We start from the raw sequence: 19,289 nt of genomic DNA, 5'->3' as shown, positions 1-19,289 counted from the left end.
TATATACAGGTCAGGAGATTCAGGATTTAAGAGAGACAATGATAAAAAGATTTGAAAAGATTGGGGAAATTATTGCAGCTGGTGAACAGAGTAAGGAGGCACAAGGACAGGATACAAGGCCTCCACCAGCTATTAGAACTGGCTTACCCAGGGTTCTAGCGACATACCCTATACTTAATTCTGAAAAAGCATCAACTTCTAAAGGCTCAAAGGGAGTCAGAGAAGCTAGATGGACGCCAATAGCAATGAATGATCTGAAAGAAATTAAGCAAGCTGTTGTTAATTTTGGCTTGCACAATGCATATGTAAAGGAAATGATAAGGACTTGGGCTTCTAATGCTAGAGCTACTCCCCATGATTTCCATCAGTTAGTGTCTGCAGTTTTAGATAATGGACCTTCCTTGATGTTTGGAATTTATTTCAGAGAAGAATCCAAACATATGGAACAGCAAGGAAGAGCAAAAGGTATTGAGGTTTCCCAAGATCAAATTCTTGGTGCAGGAGAATATGCTGATCCACAGGTCCAAGCTCTTTATGACGATGAAGTACTGTGTCTATGTCACCAAGCAGCTTTAAATGCTTGGAATAGGATACAAGATCCAGCAAAAAGGGTTGAATCATATACCAGAATTAGGCAGGGACAGAGAGAACCCTTTATTGACTTTTTGCAAAGATTAATTAAGGCTCTGGACATAGGGGTAACAGACCCAGAAGCTAGACGAATACTTCTTGAATCTCTAGCTTTTGAGAATGCAAACATAGAATGCAAAAAGATAATTGGGCCTTTAAAGTCTAGATCAGCACCTATGGATGAATGGATTCAGCATACGATGAATGTTGAGACGTTTAGCTATAATGATGAATCTTGGGTAGGAGAAGCGATTTCCAAAGCAATGAGGAGACATCAAACTGCCAGGTGTTTTAATTGTGGTAAATTAGGACATTTGCAAAGGAATTGCAGGCAAAGAATTTCTAGGAATAATATCTCTTCTGGGAATGACAAAAATAGGAGACCTCGGCCTTCAGGTATATGTAGGAGATGCGGTAAAGGCAGGCATTGGTCCAACGAATGTAGGTCAACAACAGACAGACGGGGCAATCCGATATCATCGGGAAACTCCTTGGGGGGCCTCTCGCAGGCCCCCAAGCCAACAGTGGCCCAGTCATTCCCAGTCACAGTGGAGAACGTGCCTCACCAAGAAAATTAAAAGCTCCAATTTCTGCTGTAAAAAGTAATACTGGTCTAAATGAAGAATTACGTGTGGAGGATGAGTCAAAAAACCCAATAGGACAGAGTAAACGTATATTTTGGCAGACTTCTATTAATGATCAAAGACCAAAGCTAAGAGTCTGTATAAATGGCACTTTTATTGAAGGCTTATTAGACACAGGTGCGGATGTAAGTATCATTACCCCAGAATCTTGGCATCCGAATTGGCCTCTTCAAGAGGTAGATGTTCAATTCCTGGGAATTGGAACCCTATCTCGTGTAAAACAAAGCACAAGATGGGTTGAATGCATAGGGCCCGAAGGGCAAATAGGAAGACTAAGGCCATATATAGCCAATATTGCCATAAATTTATGGGGCCGTGACCTGCTACAGCAATGGAATACCCAGATTAACATTCCTGTATTTCCAGGAACTCATAATTCTGGGAAGGATATGATGAGGTATTATGGGAAAAGGTCACCAGCCATTCAGGCTGTACAAGAACATACAGCAAATACCAAACCTTTAGAGGTACCAACGGCCCTACCTTTAAAATGGCTAACTGAGAAGCCAATATGGACCAAACAATGGCCTCTAGCTGAAGATAAACTACAGGCATTGGAACAGCTGGTGCAAGAGCAACTAGATGCTCACCATATTGAAGAATCAACCAGCCCTTGGAATTCTCCTGTATTTGTTGTAAAAAAGAAATCTGGTAAATGGAGAATGGTGACAGATCTAAGAGCTGTCAACAAAGTAATTCAACCTATGGGCCCACTACAATCTGGAATTCCTTTGCCTTCTCTGTTACCAAAAGGATGGCCTCTTATAGTTATTGATTTGAAAGATTGTTTTTTCACTATACCGTTACAAGAAAAGGATAGAGAAAAATTTGCCTTCACAGTGCCTACTTATAATAATTCTCAGCCTAATAGGAGATATCAGTGGACTGTCCTCCCACAGGGTATGCTCAATAGTCCTACACTGTGCCAATATTTTGTAAGTAAGCCATTGGAAATAATTCGTAAACAATTCCCCAAGTCCATCATTTATCATTACATGGATGACATCTTATTATCTGATTCAAATAAAGATACTTTAGAAAGGATGTTTGAAGAAGTAAAGAAAGTCTTGCCTAGGTGGGGATTACAAATTGCCCCTGAAAAGATTCAAAGAGGAAATTCTATTAATTACCTAGGTTACAGAATAGGGTTAGAGAAAATTAAAACGCAAAAGGCACAAATTAGGAGAGACCGGTTAAAGACTCTTAATGACTTCCAAAGATTGTTAGGAGACATTTCCAGTCTACGACCAGCTGTTGGGATAACACCTGATCTAATAGTTCATTTAAACAAAACCTTAGATGGTGATAAAGATTTGAATAGTCCAAGAGAACTGACAGCTGAAGCAGAAAAGGAACTGACAATGATTGAGGAAAAATTACAGGAGGCACATGTGGATAGGGTGAACCCAAATCTTAGCTGCATCCTAGTCATATTGCCTTCCAGAATTTCTCCTACAGGGATTCTAATGCAGAGGGAAGATATTATTTTAGAGTGGATATTTATACCTAATAAACCAAGTAAAAAATTAAAAACTTATGTGGAAAAGGTCTCTGAATTAATTATAAAAGGTAAGCTGAGACTTCGTCAACTAGCAGGTATAGACCCAGCAGAAATTATAGTGCCTTTTACTACTGAAGAAATAAAAAAGTTATGGGAAGACAATGAACCGTGGCAAAGAGCTTGTGCTAACTTTTTGGGAGAAATTAATAGCAACTATCCCAAAAGTGATAGACTTAATCTCATAAAAAGAACTTCTTGGATTCTTCCTAGAATTGTACGTGATGCTCCAATAACTGGAGCCCGTACGTTCTATACTGATGCAAATAAATCAGGGAAAGCAGGTTACAAGTCAGATGAATTGAGTAAGGTGGAACAAAGCCCTTATAATTCTGTCCAGAAGGCAGAATTATATGCCATTCTTATGGTGCTAAGGGATTTTAAAGAACCTCTTAATATAGTTACAGATTCACAATATGCAGAAAGAGTTATCTTGCATATTGAAACCGCTGAATTTATACCAGATGACACAGAGTTGACTTCACTGTTTATCCAGGTACAAGACATAATCAGGAACAGGCTTTGTCCGATGTACATAACACACATCCGGTCCCATACAGGTCTGCCTGGTCCTCTAGCCCAAGGCAATGCTGAGATTGATCAATTATTGATTGGAAGTGTGTTGCAGGCCTCGGAATTTCATAAGAAGCATCATGTCAATAGTAAAGGCCTAAAGAAAGAATTTTCCATTACTTGGCAACAAGCTAAGGACATTATAAAGAGATGCCCTACTTGTTCTTTCTATAATCAAACACCGTTGCCTGCAGGGAGTAACCCAAAGGGTACTAAGAGAAATGAAATCTGGCAGATGGATGTGTTCCACTTTATGGAATTTGGTAAATTAAAATATGTACACCACACCATAGACACGTATTCAGGTTTTCAATGGGCTACTGCCCTGAGCTCAGAAAAGGCTGATTCAGTAATCACACATTTATTGGAAGTTATGGCCATCATGGGTATACCTGCGCAAATAAAGACAGATAATGGTCCAGCATATGTATCTAAGAAAATGAAACGCTTTTTTGATTATTATAATATAAAACACATTACAGGTATACCAAATAATCCTACAGGTCAGGCAGTTATAGAAAGATCAAATCGTACTATAAAGGATATGCTGAACAAACAGAAAGGGACTGAAAATACCCCCAGAAATAGATTACATAATGCTTTATTAACCTTGAATTTTCTTAACGCTAATGAGAAAGGAACAACAGCAGCAGAAAGACATTGGATAATGGAAAAGTCTGCTGAACTAAATCAACCGATTTATTTCAAAGATGTGCTGACCTCTCAGTGGAAGCCAGGAGATGTGCTACGTTGGGGAAGGGGTTTTGCTCTTGTTTCCACAGGAGAAGAAAAATTGTGGATACCATCAAAATTAATAAAGTTTCGATTTGAAGAGGAGAAACCTCTTGGAAAGGAGAAATGACAACTCATCCACAACGATGATATTCATACAGGTGGTAAGAAAAACATATAGAATGGGGGCAGGGTTCTGTTCTTATCTCCACAGGAAAACACTCATCTTTGAGAAATTCAAGGGACCCTGGATGTTTGGATACTGACAAATGGAAAAATACCTGCCCAATAGGAAATATGAAGACAACTGAATGGATTGTGTAAGTAATATTAAACCATATTTCTAAATTTTTATAAAGCTGGTTTTGAAGTTGGACTTTGGCTCAGTCCCTCTCCAATTCCAAGCCTGTTAGTAAGAGAAAAACCCAGAGTTTCTGGAGTTTCTGTCTCATGTCAAGAGCCATGATATGGGACAGAAAGAAATATGAGTTTAGAAAACATCTTTGCTTTTCTTCATATCTATCATACTTTTCATTGAATATATCTATCATGTCTTTCATTGAATATATATATATATGTTTATATATGTCTATATGATTAATGTTTAAGTTTTTCATAATGAACAATGAGTTTTTCCTGAAGTGACATTTGAAGTTTCCAGGAAGAAGATGGGGCCCCATAACAACAACTCCACCTGGTTGATATGACGTCATGATGCTGATAGCGCTACTACAAGACCTGCTTTTGGTACCAGCTGCACAAGACAGTTCCAACTTGGTTAGCTGAAATGGTGCACATCTTATACAACATTTTGGCCAGACCTGCACAAAATACTCAGAGACTATTGGCAATTTTAAAAGACATTGATCTTGAAATTTAACCATCATTTCACTTTCACAGGATCCCCCAGAAAGAACGTCGCCCCCATGACAGCTGGAAGTAATTCTAGAGGACGACGTCCCCTTTCCCAGTAAAACTTGCCCTTGGGTTTAGGGACATCATTTAGGGGTTGATTATAATTAGTACACGATTGAGGGTTGGGGGAGGAATTTTATACGCTCAGGGATCATTTAAAAAAAAAAAAAAAAGAGGGATGATGGGATAATAGATTTGTAATTGTGAGTTACTGTTTTTAGACAAATACATTGGTATAGATTCTTGTATATTGATACAAAGTTAAATTATATTGACTATTGTACGCATGCATGTTTCTACCTCTGTTTAAAACATTTTTTTTATGTATTGACATATATTGTATTGATATATATATATATTGTATATATTTACCATATTGCAGTGTACATTTCTACCTCTGATTAAGATACTTATATAATGATTGTGTATTGATATATATTTGCCTACTGCAATGTATATTTGTACATTGTTTATATTTGGAGGTCATTGTCCTCATTTGTTTCACAGTCGTTTATTGTCTTAGTCTTTAAGTTAGATAGATATTGAGAATTATATAGACTAATAGTCATCTAAGTTTGTCATTTATAATAGACTAATCAGGTTCTTTAGATATATAGAGATTATACTCAGTATAGATAGATAATCTTCAACTTCTTCAAAGAGCTGTAGAAAATGGCCTTTAATCTAACTCAGAGTTTTGTGGTAGTGAGACACAATTGCTCCTGGCAACACCACTCTATTCCCGAGAGAATGTTGAGCACCAAAGACACTCCACCTGGAGCCTTTCTTTTTGGCAGAACTGGCGTTTGGGCAAAGAAATGCCCATACCTCAACAACTGACAAAGATACAGAGCATGCATCAATGGATAAAACAGGACTGTCATATCCTGCCAAGACAGGGTAAGATAGTTTTGAAAAGTTGCTTGCCTTAGAAAATGGTATGTCAGTTATGTTAGGCCTTAGCCAAAGTTGGTTGCTTCAACGCTGCTAATGTGACTTTGGGTGATTGCCCAGGTAGCTAGTTGTCTCTGTAATTTGTTGCATGTTTTGGAAGTTGTTCTACTGAACTTCCTAATTACCCAGGTAACATTATTTCCCTTCTCAGATCTTCGATGGGGTTGAAGACTATATAAATGTAGTTACTTTCTCTCATGACTTGGCCAAGTTATTTATTATACAAGACCTAAGCTAGTTAGAATAGGATATTTGTACTTATTGTATATAATTTCATAGTAGGTTTAGAACTCTCTTATTTAAACAAAAGGGGGAGGTGTTGCGGGAGGTCCTCCCACTCCTCCAGCCTATCACCGCTGAGGTACCAGCCCACTGGGGCGTGGTTTCTCTCCCTTTAAAAAAGCGGCCACTTCCCTCTTCTCTCTCTCTTCACTTCCTGCTCCGCCTGCGACTAGACTCCTTTCCTGGTTGCAAAGAGGGCTGTTGCCTGGGACAGTGATCTGTAAGTTTTTTCCCCTTTAAATAAATACCACCCTAATAATCATAACCCCGAATTGGTGTGGCATTGTTTGTGACTTACGCCTTCACCATACTGGTTCAGATTCCAGATAGACTCTCAGATTTCAAACTATGTTGGCAGACAGGAAGATGTAAGTTTGGTGGCGAATTCATCAGGTGGCAATAATGAACCGGTCGTCCTTGCCAATGACTGTCTACAGATGAGAATGGGCCCTCGGGGTGGCTCTGCCATTCCAGATCATCACGGAACCCACAAACTTGGTAACCTCAGTCTAAAGCTAGCTGTCACTTGTCATTTATCCTCTACTTTGTTACCTGACCCTGAAGGACGGATGAGTCCAAGGCAGACTGGCCCCATGCTCTCTCTGTGAGTCTCTGTTCAGGGCTGCCATGAGGACTGAGAGTTCGCGTTTCAAATGGACTCCTGTGTGGTTATGGTGCGGCAGGATGGGGAGCCCGCTTTGAGAGCCACCATGCTATCTCAACACACAGTTTATCTTGTGGATGACACCACTGACTAAAAATTTCTGTACATAGCCAGGCAGAGTTGGAGCACACCTTTAATCACAGCACTCGGGAGGCAAAAGTTGGCAAATCTCTGAGTTCAAGGACAGTCTGATCTACAGACAGAGCTCCAGGGCAGTCAGGGCTACGCAGAAAAACCCTGTCTTCAAAAGCAAAAACAAAATAAACAAATAAAAAGTTGGTGTGACTAGTTACTTGATTACTGTTTATCTGTCACAAGTCCCTGTCAAAGGCCTTTCCCTTTGGACACAGTGCTTCCAAGCTGGGAACTGCCCGCAACAGGACTCAAGACTGAAAGATGCTGTCCCTGACATGTGCTGGGAAGCGTTAAAATGCCTGAGGTGTTTCGGCTACCCTAAAGGGATGTACTCACTCATATTTGGTTTCTAGCCATAAATAAAGGACATTGAGCTTATAATTCATGTTCCTAGAGAAGCTAAATAAGAAGGTGAATCCAAAAACAAACACATAGGCATCCTCAGGAATATTAACCTTCATCAGGCGATGAAAGGAGACAGAGACAGAGACCCACACGGGAGCACCGGACAGAAATCTCAAGGTCCAAATCAGGAGCAGAAGGAGACGGAGCACGAGCAAGGAACTCAGGACCACGAGGGGTGTACCCACACACTAAGACAATGGGGATGTTCTATTGGGATCTCACCAAGGCCAGCTGGCCTAGGTCTGAAAAAGCATGGGATAAATCCGGACTAGCTGAACATAGCGGACAATGAGGAATACTGAGAATTCAAGAACAATTGCAGTGGGTTTTTGATCCTACTGCACGTACTGGCTTTGTGGGAGCCTAGGCAGTTTGAATGCTCACCTTACGAGACCTGGATAGAGGTGGGCAGTCCTTGGGCTTCCCACAGGTCAGGGAACCCTGATTGCTCTTCGAGCAGATGAGGGAGGGGGACTTGATCGGGGGAGGGGGAGGGAAATGGGAAGCGGTTGTGGGGACGAGGCAGAAATCCTTAATAAATAAATAAATTAAAAAAAAAAAAAAAGAATTTCCACTGCTGTTACCTGGGATGGATGAGCAGCTATTCTAGTAGCAGATGCATCATGGTAGGTGGGGGGGATTTCCAGCGGCCCCTCAGCGAAGCGAAGATCTTTCAGAGTTTTAGCGTCTGCTCTGTCACCTACTTTGAGGTCTAGAATTACATTAAAAATATTGTTTTGTGATTATCTGTTACCATATAAAACCATGTACATATGCCCCCATGGCTAGAAACCTCCAGTAAAGGAATACATCACATTTCTTCCCAGTGCCAACGACTATAAAGTCACCCTCCTCAAGCCAGCGAAGCAAAACGGAGAAATAATTAACCCAGCTTAAGAAAATAACCTTCCTCGATAGGTATCAACATTCCATGTTGAGCTAAAAAAACCAGACCAGTCCAACTACAAAGTTAGCAGGTAACATTATTTCAATTAAAAAGGAAAAAAAAAATCTGTGACAGTCTCTTCTTTGCATGGTATTGCTTTCTTACTTGGTCTTTTTGCTGCTGTTATTTTAGAAAACAAATAAACAAAAACCTCAACATTCTGAGTTTGGTTCTGGGAACCTATGTGTAATGAGACAACTGATCCCCAAAAATGGTTCTCCGTGGCACACGTGCACCCCACACACAAACAGTAACAACAACAATACTGTTGGGAGTTTTTGTTTATTTGTTTTCTAAAAACAACAACAACAATAAAGTGACTGGGTCTTTTAGGAAAAGTTGAGGTCTTAGTTACGTGACTTCAGACAGCAAAGTTTCTGGACTCCTGGGTAAGTAAGCAATAGCCATGCAAAGAAGAGGCTGCCATGATTTTTTGTTTTCTTTTTAGTTGAAATGATGTTACCTGTTAACTTTGTAGTTGCACTGGTCTGTTTCCTTAGCTTGGCATGGAACGTTGTAGACGGTATCAAGGAAGGCTATCTTTTTAGACTGGGTTAATTATTTCTCAGTTCTATTCACTGACTTGGGGAGGTGACTTTAGAGCAGTCGCTGCTGGAAAGAATGTGATGTAGTCCTTTCCTAGAGGCTTCTAGCCATGGGGGCATATTTGCACGCCAAATGCTTTTCCCTGATAAGCTATTTTGCAGGTCCCCAAGACATAAAAAGGCAGGCTCATTTTCTAACCATGTGCTGAACACATCCTACACGTACCTTCGCAGTTTCCAAGGTAACCAAACCTGAATCCACATCTGATGCTGGTCCTTCTCGTGCAGCTCAGTTTTACTCAATGCTAGCAAAACTCAGTTTCTGTTTAAAATTTATCTTAACACCCCCTCTTTCCAAACCTGATGATCCTTTCTTTGTTAGGTGAGCCTCCCCTGGTTCCTTCAATACAATCATTCGATAAATCAAATTTGTCCCCGACTGCTTGCTTATCTCTCATGGTCAAATTGTAGCCTGCCTTCCTGCTTTTCTTGTTTCAACACAAGTACAGAAGAAGCACATAGTGAGCATGCAGGAAGCGTGCCTAGGTTCCCTTCTTCCTCATCGTACCTGCAAGCCGTCTAAGGTTAACGTTCCAAGTTGACTTGTTTTCGGCATTCTTATACTTCTTCCTTAATTTTGGCCCGACAAACCCATTTTTTAATTCCTAGGAATAAAGAGATTACACGGCACTTGATTATACAGCCTTAGAGTGTGAGAATCAAAAGTTGTGGTACAGACAGTGTCATGGTGGGCACTTCTCACTTGTGAGGGATGAGGGTAGTTTCAAGTCTGGCTGGAAGGCCTCACCAGGTCAAGCAGCCAAGATAGCAGACATGGATAGTGTCATTATTAGAGACAGTAATAGCATAAGAAAAGAATCAGAGGGGGAAAATAGGGTGGGGTCAGACCCAAAATGACAGGCCTTATACACTCTACCTGCCCAGACAGCCATCCGAAGACTCTTCTCCTCAGCCTTTCTTTGTCGCGGACTTCGTCCCTTCTACCTGACTTGGGCCTGAGTCCTGATGACTGTCCCTGCGACGGTCACACTAGAGACCCACCCCCACTAATCCACTTGCAGCCACTCTGGTCCCACAACACGCGCTCTGGTCTCAGGGCTACCACCTGGCTTAAGTAACAGCCCCACAAACCTTCTCTGTCACTCTCTACAAGTTCCCCACGACTGAGACCTCCTGGTTGGGTGGCCACCGCCTGGCCCTCTTACCTGGACCTCTGGTGCTATAGCCCAGGGCTGAAGGTTCAAACACCCTTCTTACGCCTATCAGATTAACTCTCCACAGAAGGCAAGAATTCTAGTTTTCGCCAGGAGAAGACGTTATCAGAAGTCACACACCCTGGATGGGTCTACTCAGCCTGACTATTCCATTCACCTAATATGCACTCATTGCCCTCCCTTGCCTGCCCTGAGCTCTGCTTACTGCCTGCCACCTTGGAGCTTGCAAACCGGAAAGGCTGACGAGAAACCAAGAAAACACATGCTCGGGTCACTTTCCCCAGCGAAGGCCTGGTGCAGGGACAGAGAAGAGAGCAAACAGCTTGTTTATCTGGAGACAGGGCAGACCGGGCGGAAGGGGTGGCATGCTAAATGGTTTCTGCTTTGTCACAGGTAGTCGCTGCAGACAACAGCACAGGCAGTGACAGGGCCCAGTCAGAATCCCAATCTTAGAGAGGAAGGTTTGGCCAAGGCAGGGAAATCAGTGAAGGTTCTTCACAATGGTTAATCCTGACTTTAATCATGAGGATCTATCTGACTGTGAGTAGAGGTGCTGTAAAGAAAGGAGGGTGTCCCCACTGAGCAAGAAAGGATGAAACACAGTGGACAGTTGGAACATTCTTCGGCTTCATTACTTGCCTGCTTTGAAAAGCCTTCAACACTCTCTTCAGGGGAGATCATCTTCGGGGGCTCATAGTCAACCTGAAACACCTTTGTCACTATTCCACTTTGTCTGCAGTCTCTGAAAATCAAATTTTTAAAAAGGAGAGAATATCTTACACAAACGTTCCAGGTGAAGAGTCCAAGAATAAGAAAATAAGAATGTAAAAATAAAGAAATATACAGTTGTAAGTCTAGGAGAATGAGAACAGACTGTCAGCAGCTTTCTCAGCAGCTTGAGGATTAACTATTAAGTGGATTATTTTGCTTTACAACCCATAGTTCTATTTACAAGGCCAAAGCATCTCTCTACAAACTGAGAGCTATCCAGCCAACGTTTAGGAAACAGATATATGACATCTGGGTTATGCATTATCCCTGCTCTGTGAAACTGGCAGCATCAAAGGGGAGAGCACAGGGCTTCAGTAAACACCACCTGGAAGTACCAAGGAAGACAATAGATTAAGTACAAACACAAGTTTTTAACTAAAACAACTCTGCTAATGGAGATTGTAAAGTAAGGCAATCTGTATCTGAATTTTACCTTGAGATTGTAAAAATTCCTTTGTTCAGACCTAATGCTTGGTGTCCCTACTATAAAAAGATGGGTTCAGAAACCGACCTCTGCCACAGCCTTACACAAACCATCTCTGGCTGTGGTCTCAGCTAGCTGATAAGCTTTTTGTGCCCCATGGAGACTTTTTATTTTATTTTTCCCTGGCTTCTGGTTTCTGTAATAAAGTTTGCTTCTGGTTTATTAGACTTTGGTGGTCTGTCCCCATCTTTACGCAATCCCCCTGGACCCAACACAGGAAAAGGTGGCTAGCAGTCAAGATGATGCTTATTTAATGTAGCTGCTAAGTTTGTTACCTTTTAAGTTGGAAAAATTAAAATATACTTTCAGCTAAGGAGGCCGTGAGAGGTGAGGGTTAGAGGCAAAGGGCGGGGTGGTATCGGTCTTCAGCAGTGATTCTGGAACTCTAGACCCTGCCCCAGCCCGGTGCTGTTCACAGAGCCTCAGGCCAGTGTGCAGCACTCCTTCCTACCCTGCCTGCCTCAGAATCCTGGCCTCAGCGGCACAGAGCCCAAGCTCAGGACAGTGGTTGGCTTCTCTTGTATCTTTGATACTTTCGTGAGTATTTCCATGTTCGGTGACTGGAAGGACTCACTTTAGACTAAACTTTGGAGAAGCATTTAATGTGTAAGATCAAAGCTGCAGCTGTCTGATGCACATAAGATGACTTATCCATGAACTACTGCATCCCCCTCAGCTGTCCTTATTAGCACACTTCTCTAAGGTTCCTGAAGGAGCACTCAGACCCCACCCTGATGTCATCCTGGTTCTCAGCCACTTGCTCCACTCCTTTAAGGCCTAGGTTATCTCCCTAGCACAGATGGCCATGTCCTTGGATACTCAGCTAAGCCATTTGCCCACTCTATTCAGCCTAGAACAGCCCACAGACCAGCTTACGCTTCATGGTAGGTAGAAGGATTTCAACCCAAGAATAGCCCTCCCTCATCCCCAAATAGATTAGGTTTGAGGTTAGTTATAAATCTCACTCAGAGCCTAAAATGCACATATACCTCTATTAGGGCTCAGGATAGCGACCTTAAATATGCATGCACCAACATAAGTTATACCCTGCATAAAAGCCATCTCTGGGTACCTTTAGCTCTACAAATATTATCCTTTCAATGAAATATCAGAATTAAAGAGCTGGGGTGTAGCACAGTTCGCAGCATGACTTCCTTCATGCAAGGCCTAAGTCCAAACATCAGCACTAAAAATCAGAATTTTCTGAATGACTACAAGCAAATTACCAAGATGGATTAATGGGAAGTCACAATTTGGTTTGGGTCAAGTTTTCTCAGCCTACTGAAAACTATTGAAGTGTGAGGCTATCCTCTACATTATAAAATGACAAGCTGCAACTCTCTACATTAACCACTAGATCAGTAGTTCTCAACCTGTGGGTCATGACCCCAGTGAGAGTCATGTATCTGATATCCTATATATAATATATTTACATGATAACTCATAACAGTAGCAAAACTTCAGGTATGAAGTAGTGACAAAATATTATAAGGTTGGGGGGGTCACCACAACTTGAGGAACTGTATTAAAGGGTGCAGCATTAGAAAGGTTGAGTAACACTGCACTAGATTCTAGTAGCAAGTAATACTTCTAATGGCAACTAAAATGTTTCTTGGCGTTTGTACACATGTGGTCTATGTACATGTTCATGTGGTGGTACATGCATGTGTGGATATGGGTGTACATGCATGTGCGTGCAATTGTCTTCCTTCACCACTCTCCATTTATTTTATTTTCTGTGTGTGCATAAATGCATACATCATAAGGGGTGGGGAGACACGGCATGCATGAAGAGGTCAGAAGACAACTTTCAGAAGGTGGTTCTCTCCTTCTACCTTGTTCTGAGGAAGGTTGGCCCCTGTTATTTCTGAGTTTGGCTGCAAGTTTCTGGCCAATTCACCTATCTCTGCCTTCCATCCCACTGCAGGAGTACTGGGAATACAGAGGTGTAGCATGGCACTCAGCTTTTGATTCTGGAGATTGAACTGAGATCATCACTCATCACACTTGTATCACAAGCATCTTTATCCATTAAGCCATTGTCCCCAGCTCTCCTATCTATCTATCTATCTATCTATCTATCTATCTATCTATCTATCTATCTATACATCCACCTATTTATCTGTTTAGTTATTTGTTTATAGTTTCTTGAGTCAAGACTTCTCTGTAGAACCTTGACTATCCTGGAACTCGCTATGTAGACCAGGCTGGCCCCCAACTTAGAGATCCACCTGCCTCTGCCTCCCGAGTGCAGAGATTAAAGGTGTGAACCACCAAGCATGGCCTCCACTTTGTTTTTTAGAAGAGTCTCTCACTGAACCCAGGGTTCACCAATTCAGCTATGCTGGTGACTAATGAGCCCCCGAGACCTGCCTTTGTCTGTGGCCACTTGTCTGTGGCCACTTCAGCTGGGGTTACAGGCACATTTTATTCACCCAGGCACAAACTCTTGAATTCTGAGTTAAATCAACTCTGAAATTCTAGTAACCCAGAAATGAGGACTAACAAATAAAGGAAAGTCGGAGAGCCACATAACTAAGGTGACACTGACTAAATGATTAAGTAGGATTAAAATCTTCAAATCTCTGTGGTGATAATCTTGTCAACTTAATTGGATTGAGAAAGGCCTAAAGGATTAGTAAGGCACACTTTGGGGATGTCTGAATGCTGTGTCTTGACTTAAATCGGTAAATCATTCCTTGATGAATTTATAATATGATGGAATTATTGGGGAAAGGAAAAGGCAGGAGGTGCCTGACTGGAATAAGCAGGTCACCAGGAGTCACGTCCACAGAGATTACATCTTTCCCTTGTCCCTTCCTATGTTCTTTTTCTTTGCTCTCTGATGGCCCTAATGTGATCTTCTCTTTCCCATCTTGATTGGGCTGACACCTCTGAAACCGAGCCCAAGTAAGTCCTCCTTTTTCAAGTGTTCTCAGGTATTTTGGCCATTGTAACACAAAAGTAACTACTAGTTTCCAAGTCCTGTGTTCTTTCTACACTCAGTTACTTCTCCTAGAGTTTTCTCCCTGCCTTTGCTGCCTGTGCACATGGCATTCAGATCTCTCCATTGCATTGCCTCCTGAACAGGGTCTGTATACAACAAGTTTGAATCACTGCCTCCAGGTATATATATGTATGTATCTATATCATTTACATGTATATTTAAAATACAGATCTAATATGTTAGGCTGTGTGTGTGTGTGTGTGTGTGTGTGTGTGTGTGTGTGTGTATTTCAAGGAGCTACAGACGGGGAGCACTGTGAGCTATTCTGATTACCTACTTATATTTGCTTTATCAACCTTGATTGCAAAAACTGGGGTCCTTCATGAGTACTGAAGAAGCTATTATTCTCAGAGGAATCTGAGCCCCCAAACACTTGCGCTGAAAGCTCACAGTAGAATTGTGTAGCAAGTTCCTCTGAGATGAAACATTCTCTTTTGGAAGGAAGCTTGTTGAGACTTAGGATGTTCTAAAGGGAGGTGAAACATTCCATCCTGCAGGGCACCTGGTAAAAACTCAGAAGTAAAGAACTCAGTAGCTTCAGAAGTGTCCCAAATGAACTACTAGGCCCCTCCTTCCCCAAGCTTACATAAGAAGTAAGGACTGCTGGGAGATGCTCTCAGACCAACAGAGCTGCCTAAAAGAGGCTCGGACTGACTAAACCACCTGGAAAAGGCAGAGGCTAGCGGAGCTGCCTGGAAGACATTCTCTGACATATCCAGCTGCCTGCGAGTTGGCTGTAAAGTGTGCTCCAGGGCTCCAACTTTCACAGGCTGTCACCCACCCCAGGTGGGCGTTTGGTGGTGTGGCTGTCTTTGAGTCATTTCTCTTCTTGCAAGTTCCCCACCGCACACACTCATGTTCCTGCAAGTAACCCAATAAAACCCATTGTTTCGTCAAGCTGGGCTTTGGTAGCATCTTTACTTTGGTCTGTGTTTGGTCTGGTTTGTTCCCCATCTGTGCTGAGTAAATGCTTGTTCACATCTATTCCTCTGTCACAGAACTCCACCCTTAGTTCCAGACAGGTTTCAAGCAGGTTTTGCTCCTGCTTGGCTTTATCTGTTGTGAGCCCTATGTGAGGTCAGTGGTGGAGAAGGACAAACTGCACAGTCACTGCTAAAGCATGACAAAGTATGATGGTGGGGCAGGACACTGTTGACCACAAGGAGGCCTTTAAAGAAGCAGAAGGTGAGAGGACACTGGGATTTGATGTCAGTGTAGGTCACCAACCCTTGACAACACCCTCCCCTTCCTGACATGTTCCCAAGTTCTTTGCCCTTCTCATCCAACTGTGTTCTTTCATTCCTTCCTTACTCTGATGGGAAACCTTATCCCCAGGAAATAAGGAAATGTTAAAAGAATTATCAATAAAAAAAATAATCAAGGCTAGTCATGGTAACTTACCCTTTAATCCTAGCACTCAGGGAGGCAGAGGCAAGGATCTATGAGTTTGAGGCCAGCCTGGTCTACAAAGTGATTTTCAAGGCAATTAGGACTGTTACACAGAGAAATTCTGTCTCAAAAAACCAAAATACATACATACATAAATATTCTTAAGAAAGAAAATGGGAGTAGGAGAAGAAGGATTTTGGAAAAAGGAAGTGGCTAATGGCCTCCAGGTTGAAATGGCAATAGCTTTGAACATCAATTAAGTCAATACAAAATGAAACAAAGAATGACATCACATCCCAGAGAATAAAAGAACCATCCACCAAATGGCACTTTCCTTAGAGCCAAAGGAAGCTCTTTAGAAAGCTTTTCCTCCCCAGAACTCCAGTGTGGAATTTGAAATGAAAATGTTAATAATATATGCAATATTTATTGAGTTATATACTTATGATTTATGGACTTTATACCTCAATAAAATGCAAATAATATAAGTACTAAAATTAGCATAACTTTTTCTTTAATGTCTTTCTAACACATTGGTTCTCCTAAAAAGAAATAAATAAAATTAGAATATAATGTAGTTGGGAATGGAAGCCCATGCCTTTAATCCCAGTACTCAGGAAGTAGAAGCAAGTAGATCTTTGAGTTCAAGGCCAGACTGGTCTACAGAGAGAGAGCTCCAGGACAGTCAGGGCTATATAGAGAAACAAAAAAAAAAATAACAAACAAGCATATATATAAAATAATACCATGCTTATTTGCCTACCATGCTCTTAACTTACTTAGAGACGGCAACAGCTTTAACTTGTATTTTCCCATCAGGCAGAGTAATAGGTTTTATGTACTTAAATGTATTATTTTCACCAGAACCAACTTTCTTTAGAAAGTCAGGCTTGCTGCCATCCAGGGTGTAATAAATGTTGACATCTGGGGTGTCTGAAAAATCCAGAACAGGATAACCATAATTAACATTGACATAACAAGTCCCTGTGTGACGATTATCTGTTAAAAACAAAGAGACACACACACCGAGTAAGTGATAATGATCCTGCTGTCTGTGCCAACACAGTGCTTTGCATAAATGAGCTCACTTCATGTATTCGTTCACATTACTGGATGAGGTAGGTCCTACACTGTACCCATTTTATAGATGGCAACTGAGTGCCTGAGCGATTAATAAACTTGCTAAATAACAAAAGATTTCCAGTGCTCACAGTGGCTCACAACTCTGTAACTCCAGTAGCAAGGTATCCAATGCCCTCTTCTGGCCTCGGTAGGTAATAGGCAGGCTTGTGGTACACAGGCATACACGAGGACAAAACACCCATATGCATAAAATAAAAATATTCTTAAGAAAGAAAATGGGAGTAGGAAAAAGAAAAAGATTTAGTTAAAAAGAAAATGACTAATGACTTCCAAGTTGGAATGGCAATAGATTTGAACATCCTAATATGTGCAAAATTAGTTGAGCCATATGCTTATAATATGTGGTTAAGTTCTGCTGGGCTGAGTACACAGTCCATAATCTGAACCACTGAGCTCCATCACTCCCCTTTCCTCCTCCCAAAGGTTCCCCCTCCCAACTTTCAAGTCTTTAAAGGAAAAACATAGATTCTGCACATGAAAAAAACTACTTGGTATTTTTCTTTCATTCATTTCTTATTTGTTAATTCTGCAGCAATGGGGACTGAACCCAAGACCTTAGTCATATTCACAACTTCTCTGTTGTTAAATCAAACTCTCTTTCTTCTTTCATTCCCCCTTCCCTCTCCATATATATATATATATACATATACATATATGTGTGTGTGTGTGTGTGCACATATGTATGTCTATATATCCAATTATCTCTATTTCAATCTCTCCAAAGGTAGCACAGGTTGGCCTCAAATTCACTGTTCTCCTTTCTTGGCCTCCCCAGTGTTGGCATAAAGGCATTTACATTGGGTTATTATTCTCTTTAGTATTTAACAGTGGGATATTTTTATTTATTTGACATTTAAACATTAGAGAATATAGAACCACCATCTATATTATCACATTCCAATAATAGTCTTCTAAGAGTTATAAGCCCTTATGTAAAACCATTGAACATGTTAGCCTTTCAGATAAAAGAGGTTAGAGTATAATATGAATCTTATTCTTGGAAATCTTGAACTAGGGAGCCTGGAGGCAGCTCTACAAATGCAGATAAATACTTTTTATACATTTAAACTATCAAAATTAAATAGATACATATGTAATTAAAATCTAAAAGCTTTTTAACACAAATATTTGTTCATATGTCTTAGCTATAAAATTTCTTTACATAGATTATTTATATGCATATAAACAGGTTTAATATTAAATACTACTTAATATTAAATACTATTATGAATACCTTGTTTTTACAATAGTTAAGATTTATTTATTTATTTATTTATTTATTTTTGTTTTCTCGAAACAGGGTTTCTCTGTGTAGCCTTGGCTGTTCTGGAACTCACTCTGTAAATCAGGCTGGACTCAAACTCAGAGATTTACCTGCATTCCGAGTGCTGAGATTAAAGGCATGCACTGCCACCACCATCACTGGGCTAAGGTTTATTTTATTATAAGATAAATCTTATGTACTTCACATATGCCAATGAATATATATACCCGTATACAGCAACTCACTTAACCCTCACAGTGGCTCTGGTGGTAGATAATAGAAAACATACAAAGATATAAATCAGCAACACATGAATACAGGGCATGACAATGCTATTTTAAGTAATTCAAAATGCACAAGATTCCTACCAGATTTCATTTCCAAAAGAGTATTGGTATCAATCTCATGGTTGGCTTTTCCAGGCTGGGGCACTCGCAGTGGTATGATCTGAGGGGCACACACTGAGCCAGCAGTCATGTTTTCTCCTTATGTAAAGAAATTAAATTAAGAATTCCATCATGAGCCTGTATCTGAACACAAAGACTACAGAGTACCATTTTTTTTTTAAATGCAGCAAGCCAGTAAAACCTGACGAGAACATCATTAATGCGCCACCTACTGGTAATGCCCATTTAGTAAATGAAATGATTATTGCATCTCAGCTGCAGATCTGCTGTCAGGTCGTCACGTACATGCTTTCCCTCTCAGAAAGGCACACAGATGAATCCGACAGGAGACAGGAACTGCGTGGAATGGGCAGGTTAACTGAACGAGGCAGAACAGAATCCACGCTAATATTGTGACCTCGGTTCCTTCCAGATCATCCACTCTTCACTGCCTTCTGTTAGTGCAAACATACACACTCATTCTCCTGACTTCAAGGCAACTCATTACATAAAGGAAACAAGGAACTTTGCATGTAGCATGAATTATTTATTTAGAGTCAACTTTTAAAGGGAGTTCTAAGCCCACGGTCTTCCCTTTGCCGTTGCAGTATATTGCGTATCTGAAAA

At 41.0% G+C, this 19,289-nt stretch overlaps 1 protein-coding gene across 5 annotated transcripts in view; it reads right to left on the bottom strand.

Annotated features, from left to right (window-relative positions):
• The window catches only part of Dzank1 (double zinc ribbon and ankyrin repeat domains 1), a 52,389-nt gene that overhangs the window by 31,947 nt on the left and 1,153 nt on the right, over window positions 1-19,289 (bottom strand). For all 5 annotated transcript variants that reach the window (XR_005976024.1, XM_041670069.1, XM_041670070.1 and 2 more), the window contains 5 exons: window positions 18,645-18,761; window positions 16,649-16,802; window positions 10,858-10,960; window positions 9,552-9,648; window positions 8,077-8,204 (listed from right to left, as the gene is read on the bottom strand). Coding sequence is in view for 4 of the 5 variants with exons in the window: in XM_041670069.1 (XP_041526003.1) it covers window positions 8,077-8,204; window positions 9,552-9,648; window positions 10,858-10,960; window positions 16,649-16,802; window positions 18,645-18,753 (591 nt within the window). In the remaining variant the exon portion in view is untranslated. Of the gene's footprint in view, window positions 1-8,076; window positions 8,205-9,551; window positions 9,649-10,857; window positions 10,961-16,648; window positions 16,803-18,644; window positions 18,762-19,289 lie in introns of those variants that run through there.

Source organism: Microtus oregoni, unplaced genomic scaffold (genome assembly GCF_018167655.1).
Source record: "Microtus oregoni isolate MIOR12 unplaced genomic scaffold, Mior012 000020F_ref0000438, whole genome shotgun sequence".
Lineage (NCBI taxonomy): Eukaryota > Metazoa > Chordata > Mammalia > Rodentia > Cricetidae > Microtus > Microtus oregoni.
Note: the sequence above shows the minus strand (reverse complement) of the source record. Positions and strands in the feature narration are given on the sequence as shown.